Source organism: Sinocyclocheilus anshuiensis, unplaced genomic scaffold, assembly GCF_001515605.1.
Source record: "Sinocyclocheilus anshuiensis isolate Anshui unplaced genomic scaffold, SAMN03320099.WGS_v1.1 scaffold577, whole genome shotgun sequence".
Lineage (NCBI taxonomy): Eukaryota > Metazoa > Chordata > Actinopteri > Cypriniformes > Cyprinidae > Sinocyclocheilus > Sinocyclocheilus anshuiensis.
In genome coordinates, this window is record NW_015539872.1 from 323,247 (window position 1) to 332,720 (window position 9,474).

Here is a 9,474-nt window from a genome sequence, read left to right on the forward strand (position 1 = left end):
GAATTTCTGCTGCAACATGATCAGGTTGATGGAGGTCGATGATAATGGCTGAAGACAGGTTGGGTTCATCCTTGCCTTTAAGGCCCACAGCACAGCGATTAACAGTCAAACACATGCATGCTCAGCCGGATAATCTGAGAGCTGCTGCTGAATGATAAATACAGGCTGGGCTCCGGCTGAGTGAGCGGCAGGGTCAGACGCAACAGCAACGTTTAGATATTGTATTAAAACTTGCCCTATGAGACTGTACTAATTCCAAAGAGCCCGACCTTCAGGGAATTACGAGAACGGTCATCGGCTTCATTCACACAGCAGCAGCAGTCAGCCGGCCCGGTTGGGAGAACTAAAATGAGTAATGAGTATGAAAGGAAATGACAAACACATTATATTACTCTTATATTCTGCACGTTTTCAGACATTACAAATGGATTTTGAGAGTGAGTTAAGCTGATGTGTGCTGTATGAACAGAATGGCAACTGACAGTGTCATGTCATTGATATACGTATGGAATAGGTACGTGCTTCCTGGGTTATTCTTTTGCTGTCAGTCACTGATGTATAAGGCCTGTCAGCCTCTCTTAGGTTATGAAAAATGGAAATCTCATAAATCTATATATATATCCCTCTGGACCACAAAACCAGTCATAAGTAGCACAGGGATATTTGTAGCAATAGCCAATAATACTGTATGGGTCAAAATTATAGATTTTTTTCTATGCCAAAAATCATTAGGATATTAAGTAAAGATCATGTTCCGTGAATATATTTTGTAAATTTCCTACCGTAAATATATCAAAACTGAATTTTTGATTAGTAATATGCATTGCTAAGAACTTCATTTGGACAACTTTATAGGTGATTTTCCCAATTTTTCTTTTTTTTTGCACCTTCTGATTATAAATTGTCAAATAGTTGTATCTCAGCCAAATATTGTCCTATCCTATCCAAACCATACATAAATGGAAAGCTTATTTATTCAGCTTTCAGATGGTGTATAAATCTCAATTTCAAAAAATTGACCCTTATGATTTTGTGATCCAGGTTCACATATACTGTATATATATATATATATATATATTTGGTTTTCAGTCCCAAACACTAACTGTGTATATGTAGCCAATGTGGTGTGTGGGATAAAGAAGAACATGGCTGTCTTTCATTGTTTTTAACAATGTTTTATGATGATATTTTTGGTGTGACTCAAGTGCACCACCTGTTAAACTGCAAATAGCTTTTGTGTTACAAGAGAGGTTATGTGAAAGAGGATTGACCACGTCTCTCTCTATCTCTCCTTCCTCCCCTCCAATTCCTTCATAACCCTCTATAGCGGCAGATGGTGAGGATCCGACTTCAGCAGGTGGGATATATCTAGATATGGTAATTGTTGTGCTCCCCTCATTTGGCTCCTGTATCTCTCTTTATTGCACTTCCTTCTACTGTTGTCAGTTTTGGCATGTGTGACCTTCCCTGCATGAAATTCACACGTCTGTTTCAGAGCTCTTCCCTTACCCGTTTCTTCACACCTTCTCAAGATCTCCTCTGATGTCACATCGTTCTTGCTGTGTTATTCTGTCTTCTCACCATGACGGTGATGCATAGAGCATCTCAAAACCTGCTGCAGAAACCTCCCTGCTTATCACGCAGTCTCTTTTCAAATGCTGCTATTCTGATCGCTCGCTTGCAATCGAATTTGGTTGCCGCCACTGTTGATGTATTTTCTCACTTTTTATCAATTTTGATAGTTTTGCACATTTGCCACTGTGCATACACATTTGCGCACACACATATATTCCAATAATATAAGGCGTTTGTTTTTCTCCACCTCCTCTCGATCTCCTTGGCTCCTCAGTATCACACCCATTGATCCCTCTCAGCGCGCATGGTCAGCACTCACTCTCAAGCCCACTGATCTCTGTGAGCGGAGCTGCTTTGAAGAGCGCTCAGACTCTTCTCTCCTGCCTCGTTGTTTTATCGGGTTCCAAGCTTTCAGTAAAACGCTCCAGCCCTTCTGTCTTCACGTTCACGGGTGTTCCTCTCATTGTGAACAAGATGCACATCTGTTGCTGTCTGTCACCATAAACCATTTCAAATGGACTTTTGTGTAAATTTAGATTTTTATGAGGTAGATCAATAATCATGATTTAGATCCTCTTTTATAGCTGTTAAGGTGCGAACACATTTTCCATTATTCAGCAAAATCTGGAGAGAAAATCTAATCATCAATAGGAATCTACACAGTCGGAAATTTCACATAAGATTTTCCAAAGCAGATTTTCCATCAAATGAATGTTGGTCGCGTGAATTTGCCTTGTTGACCAACATAAAGCTGTTTGGTTTGAAAGGGACTTTAGATTTTATTTTCATCTGACAACAATGGTATATACCAAGTTCTGTTTATTTAAAGAGTTATTGCTCTCAAAAATGAAAATGATTATGACAATTTTTTAATTCTGTTCCAAACCTGTATGACTATTTCTTCTGTGGAACATTAGATATCTTGCAAAAACTGAGTGTCTATACAATTCCTTATTCCATTCACATTTCTATGAGAAGGCCTTCTCCTCTACCTCAAACAGACTCTGTGGTTACTTAAATGCTTTTTCTCTAATAACAACATATACCATATGTAACCATACACACACACACACACACACACACACACACACATCCTACTTATATACACAAACACACATACACTGACCCTGGACCACAAAACCAGTCTTGAATCGCTGGGGTATATTTGTAGCAATAGCCAAAAATACATTGTATGGGTCAAAATTATAGATTTTTCTTTTATGCCAAAAATCATTAAGATATTAAGTAATATCCATCATGAAGTAATGTTACATGGATATATTTTGTCAATTTCCTACTGTAAATATATTAAAACTTGATTTTTGATTAGCAATATGCATTGCTAAGAATTCATTTGGACAACTTTAAAGGCGATTTTCTCAAAAAAATGGACCCTTTTGGGTTTTGTGGTCCAGGGTGAAAAATGATATTGTTTATCCCCTAACCCAACCCAACCCTAACCCTAAACCTACCCCTTACAGAAAACCTGTTTGCATTGTTACACTTTCAGATAAACATAATTGACTATTTTTTATATATTTTTTCCCCTTTTGGGAGGACCGCTGGCCGGTCCCCACAATGTAAAAAATTTCAGGATTTACTATCCTTGTGGGGACATTTGGTCCCCACAATGTAGCATAAAGTACACACACACACACACACACACACACACACTGGGAAATACTGTTATAAATAAATAAAAGGAAAATGTGCACCCAAAGAAAGATATCTTCACTGAGAAAAAAAAGGCTTTTGTAATTATGTTGTCAATCTGACTTTCTTAAATATGTTTTGACAGATTCGAAGAGTGTGCATGCATCTTCATTTGAGTCTCTGCAAGTGGACCACAATCAGAAAATAAATCCACAGAGCGGATGAACTTTAGATTGTTATTTGGTATAGTTTTGATGGGTTTCAGCTCTAAAGCTCACATATAATCTGGCATTATTTTAGATTATTTTATTTTCCACAATCCACAAGGGTTAGAGCAATGACCTCAGTGGGTTCTTTTGGCCTGGAGCATTTGCAGCATTGATTTGAGATTTTAAACCTAGAATTATGACCTATTGAAGCCTAAATTATATATTTTATGGTGTTGGTCCATGAAGAAATGTTCCTTCATGAGTGTGTGTGTGTGTGTGTGTGTGTGCATCATCATTGGTTTCATTGGTATACAAATACTGTTATAAATAAATAAAAGGAAAATGTGCACCCAAAGAAAGATATCTTCACTGAGAAAAAAAAGGCTTTTGTAATTATGTTGTCAATCTGACTTTCTTAAATATGTTTTGACAGATTCGAAGAGTGTGCATGCATCTTCATTTGAGTCTCTGCAAGTGGACCACAATCAGAAAATAAATCCACAGAGCGGATGAACTTTAGATTGTTATTTGGTATAGTTTTGATGGGTTTCAGCTCTAAAGCTCACATATAATCTGGCATTATTTTAGATTATTTTATTTTCCACAATCCACAAGGGTTAGAGCAATGACCTCAGTGGGTTCTTTTGGCCTGGAGCATTTGCAGCATTGATTTGAGATTTTAAACCTAGAATTATGACCTATTGAAGCCTAAATTATATATTTTATGGTGTTGGTCCATGAAGAAATGTTCCTTCATGAGTGTGTGTGTGTGTGTGTGTGTGCATCATCATTGGATTCATTGGTATACAGTATGTGCGGTGTGACACTTGAATCAGTAGCTCCTGCAGTATACTGTTCAGTCAAGACCCCCAGACTGTCAGCTTAATAGCATGGTACATGTTTGATATAATTATATAGATTAAATGAGATCAAAAACACTATTATATAGGTAATCATCCCACCCCCAACCCGCAAATGCATTCATTCCTATTACAGCACCCTTATCAAAAGTTTGAGCCAAGTTTGAGAGCAAGAGGTAAATGGGAAGCAGATTTATTTTGGTAGTTTGTGATTGTCCCCTCATGTCTTTTTACTGTATAAACTCTAAGTTGCCATTGAGGCAGAGATCACAGACAATACTGGCTCATTTTTGTGCTTCAAGGGGAGCAAAATAAGCTCTTCAGACTGTATGTCCCACTGTACTTTTATACTCAAGCAAAATGCAAGAGCTATAATTGGTCAAATGAAAGATGACACTCAGTATTTTCAGAAGTTAAAACATAATCTGAATTGCATCTCCTCCTAGTTTTGCATTATTGGATCAGAACCTTTCTCTTTCATTTCTTAACTGTGTCACTGTGCTTTTCTCTATTCTTTGTTCAATTATGGATTTGATATGTACATTTTAAATGCAGCTGGAGAACATTCATTGTAGCCCATTGGGCCCTTATTAGTGTAGTTGCTATGGATGAGTGTGTAGCATGAATAATACACTTTCTTCTTCCTCCTGGGGAGTTTGAGTGATGGAGTGGGTAACTGTAGCGAACATTAGTATGCCATTATATAACTAAAGGTGGGACTGAGTTCACTGGCCAATATTATGACCCCTCCATCAGACACTGACATGCTAAAAGCCCTCTTTTTTAAATGCCCTGCCTTTGGCCCGAGCACCATTTTTGTAATCCGAGAAACATTATTTCAATTATTTCTCTGCATTGCGTTTCAACTTTGAAATGGAAAGAGGTGGCTTCTGTTCTCATGCGGGTCCTGCTATACCTGGTAATTGTTAGGATCAAACGGCTGGCAATCATTTGAAGGCTTTACTTTAAACATGGCCTTTGGAAAGGCTCAGCATGTACAAGCTCATAATAAAGACAAGCAGGTTACCAGCACAGCGTTTGCCATATGTTCTAAAAGAAAAAAAAAAAAGACTGGAGAACATTTGACAGACGTGTTAATCTGTATTATAAAACATGCATAAACATTTCTACCTAAAAATAAACACATTAGCTGACTCTTGAAAACTCTTTTATTTTGAATAAAAAGCATACACAGCAGGTAACTAATGGGGAAGGAAGGACTTTTACATTTACCTTTCATCTTAAAATTAGCTTTATTTGTGCTTGTGAGAACACAAACAAATTTTTTCAACTTCTCAGTGTAATGAACATAATGAACATAGCTTAATCTTATGTCTTGTTATCTTATCTTCAAAAAATTTATATACAATCAAGTAAATCAATATATACTAAATAGCAAATCTCAACTGCATGATTGCTTGTATTGTTGCAAAATGTAAACTATATTATTGCCAAACTCTAATCTGCTAAATGAGATTAGAAGGCATAAAGATATTAAGATATTATAAACATTATCATCATTATTTTCTGCAAAGCTGCTTTGAAACAGTGTATTGTGAAATATCTATACAAATAATCTTGACTCGACTTATCTGACTTGTTTATTCATGAGTTGCGATATTCCTTCAGAAATGCAATTACGTCTTGCTAAAGGATTACAAAATAAGCACCCAAATCGGTTGGTCTATCCAAAGTAAACTGTTGCAGGAGTTTTCATTTGGCCATATCTGTTCTTATCAGCCCTGCATTCTTGGATGGATGTGAATTGACAGGAGAGAATCTCTAGGCTGTTCTTCTCCTGCCAGACTGCTATCATGGTGACATTTCCATGGCATTTTCTGCCTTCCTTTTACACCCTCACCTTCCATATCAGAAAGACTTTCCAAGGTGAGCTTGAAGTTACTTCGGCTGCCCTAAGGGATTTCACTCCCTTGGCGGAGAGCTGGATGGCCACAGGGTTATTTATTTTGCCTCTGTTCTGTTTTTACATTAACTCGTTGTTGCATCTGTTCAGTTTAGTCAGCATGTCTTGTCATATAGCGTGCATGGCGGGATTTAGAGACATGGCAGACGGCTCTAAAAGCCAGTGCTTTTCACTGCCAGCCACAGTTCTTAGTGGGAGAGGCGAGTGTACTGGGCAGGAGGCAGTGAACTGGTAGGAGGCTGATACTGCACTCCCCGTAAAGAATGAAGACAGAATTAGGCCACGTACGAGTTGTGTAAGCTCTTACCCTGCAAACTCTGCGAGATGAACATCTCTTTTAATGTGCCTGCATAGCATTAATGCGAATGTGTGCTCTAAATTACAGCATGTTGACACTGCTTCCCACTCTGAGGGCAGGTGAAATGTGTTCATTCAACTTTTGATGTTTAAAGACACATGCAACGTAGTGTCTTGTTACCCAAAGTATCAGTACATGTTCCTTTTTTTATTATTGGAGCATAGTGGGATTTGTCTGTCTGTCTGTCATCTGTCTGCCTGCCGTTCTTTGTTCTGTGCTTCTAATGTTTTATCATTCTATATATCTAGCATTCTCTTTGTAGCCATTAAACTTTTTTTTTTTCCCCCTTGTTGTTCAAACAAGGCTTTGTAAAGCCACTTGATTGTTGCTTGTTTAATAGAAAAGTTACATTCATATGAATTTATTTGAATTTCAGTTAATTTAATTTAGACTTTATTGCATTTAAATCCGAATAGCATATCGGAATCCTAATTTCTAAATGTAAATTCACGTTTTAAATAGTTATTTTAAAGGAATTCTCAATTCAATTCTGAATGGTGTGTAGCCTTGCAACATACTTTGCAGTTGAAAGGTGAAAAGCATAAAACTAGAGAAAGTTTTGTAATCTTGTTTAATTTCAATACATTATAATTCCTTACATATTATACATCATAACACATGGTGTCAAAAGCTGAATTGATAATCTCAGAAGATCTTAGTATTTGGTTTGTCCTCCTGCTTTAATGACAGCAGCACTTCAGCTGTCTGAAATGAATTAGAAATTAGTGTTTTAGTATTATTCAAATATTTTTTCAAAGAGTATGCAGCATGAAGGTATACAGTATGAAAGTAGGGATGTAACGATATTATCAATATCGTGATATCACGATAGCAAAACTGTCTCGATATTATCATGGTCACATGACGATATGAAACAATAGGTCTTCCGGGCAAAAAGTGTAGTTTTTAAAATATATTTAAAATTCTTATTCTAACATAAAAGGTCTTTAAAGTTATGTTTTGGGCCATTATGCTTTGGCACAGTATCTGTCAAACGAACTAAAACCGAAAGCAAATGGCTTAATCCCTTCATCAAGTCTGTTTTCGCTGCGCGTTTCAAAGCGAAGCGAGCATTTCGTTCAGGTGATCAGCTCATGATCCGGTATTTTCTGCGCCTCAGAACAGCTCAGTTCACAGTGAATGCACTGAACTCATTTATTGCACATGCTGTGAGTTTAGTGCGCATTTGGGAATGCAACAGCCACCAGTTAGGCTTTATTTTCGCGGCAGATGATTACAGCATTTCACTAGATTTGTAGTGAGATGCATTTTTGTAAGCATGTTTTCCCTGAAGCTGGTGATTTCATGTAAAATAAAAGCTCTACTACCGTTTCCGTCAAAATAAATGCTTAAACATGCAGTATAAATTGCTGACAGATAGCAGTTTGAATGAGTAACGTTACTGCAGTCCAAATTCAAAATATCTCTTTCAAGTGTAGAAATTAGGAAAGAAGTATTGTAATTTCCTTACTGTAGTGTAAAGCAAAAATAATATACCTATGAAATATTAATTTTCATTTATTTTACAGTGCAATTGTTTTACAATATATGGCTATTACTGTCATTGTTGTTGTTGTTATTATTATTATTACTATATTCTAATTTGTTTGGCTTCCTAAAACACCAGAATTAGGCATGGCCGGTATGAGATTAATCAGAACATAAATAAATTATTTTCTGTAAAAAAAAAATCCCTATAAATGAAAAAAAATGCAGTCTAAATAGTATTTATTTCAACACTGAAACAAACGTCTTGATCGGGGGTGAAAGAGGGAGAAAACCGAAGATGACACAGATATATAGTAACGGTATAACGGAAAATTTTAGTGGTTTTGAAACCATGACTTTTCCAAACCGCGGTATACTTTGAAACCGGTTATCGTCCCATGCCTAGTGTGAATGTAATTTAGACTGAGACAGTATCACAAATAAAAAGAGGGTTGAGTCCTCTTTAAAGTTCAGGTACAAGTCAATTCACTGACTTCTTTCTCATTTAAGTTTTCTTAGTTAAGAACATGGGTTGGAGCTCTTAATTTTGAACTCTCAAAGTGCATTAGTTTTTTATTAACAGAAACGGGGAGTATTGATCTATTAAATTAAATGAAATTAAATTAATTGAAATACTTTTAAGGCATCCTGCAGCCCTCTTGGAAGTTTGCTGAGGCTCTGTAGTGGGGCCCTGGCCCCTGGTTATGAACCACGGACTCCTTGCTTACTGTTTAGCTCCATTGTTGTTTTTAGAATCTTTATTACCACACATCCAGGTTTAATGGGTGGTTGTGATGTGATGGTACTGGCTTATATCATTAATATTAATTAGGTTGTGCCTGTCCTGTGCAGATATGCTTCAGTTGAATGGTCTTCAGGATGTACCACACTAACGGGCCCAACACTTAAGTTGGACCAAAAACCAAATATTGATTGACTATTTTCAGGGCTCGCAAAATCGCTAGCCCGACGTCCCGGGGCTATTGTGTTTTCCAGTCGGGCTACCAAAATGGATCACCGCCCTGCCTGACGGGCTATCTTGAATAGTGATATAAAATTCCTAACTTGATTTGCGTTTTGTACTAGCTTGTAGGGGTGAAACAGATCGTAGTTGATCATTTGCACTTGTTTCTAAGTCTTGCCGATTTAAACATTCAAACGTTTTAAAACATTTGCGCGCATTCGGAGCTAGCACACTCTTTCAAAGCACGCACAGAGAGCCGCGTTTCAGACAATGCACGTACACAGAATTGATTCCTCTTTCGCGTATCCTTGCATCTGAATGAACACATACACACAATTATCTCAAAATAACTGTCTCGGCAAGTATTCTCGTAAACACAGTCGGTTATGTCTTAAGTGAACGTAAACAGTGGAGAAAGAAATCTCAAGTGCATCATTATATTG

At 37.1% G+C, this 9,474-nt stretch overlaps 1 protein-coding gene across 2 annotated transcripts in view; it reads left to right on the forward strand.

Annotated features, from left to right (window-relative positions):
- The window catches only part of LOC107685241 (EGF-like repeat and discoidin I-like domain-containing protein 3), a 201,740-nt gene that overhangs the window by 60,984 nt on the left and 131,282 nt on the right, over positions 1 to 9,474 (forward strand). The window contains exon 2 of one of the 2 annotated variants that reach the window (XM_016481755.1): positions 1,328 to 1,357. The exons of the other annotated variant lie outside the window; for it this stretch is intronic. Coding sequence (XP_016337241.1) covers positions 1,328 to 1,357 — 30 coding nt within the window. The remainder of the gene's footprint in view (positions 1 to 1,327; positions 1,358 to 9,474) is intronic. 2 annotated transcript variants of the gene reach the window in all.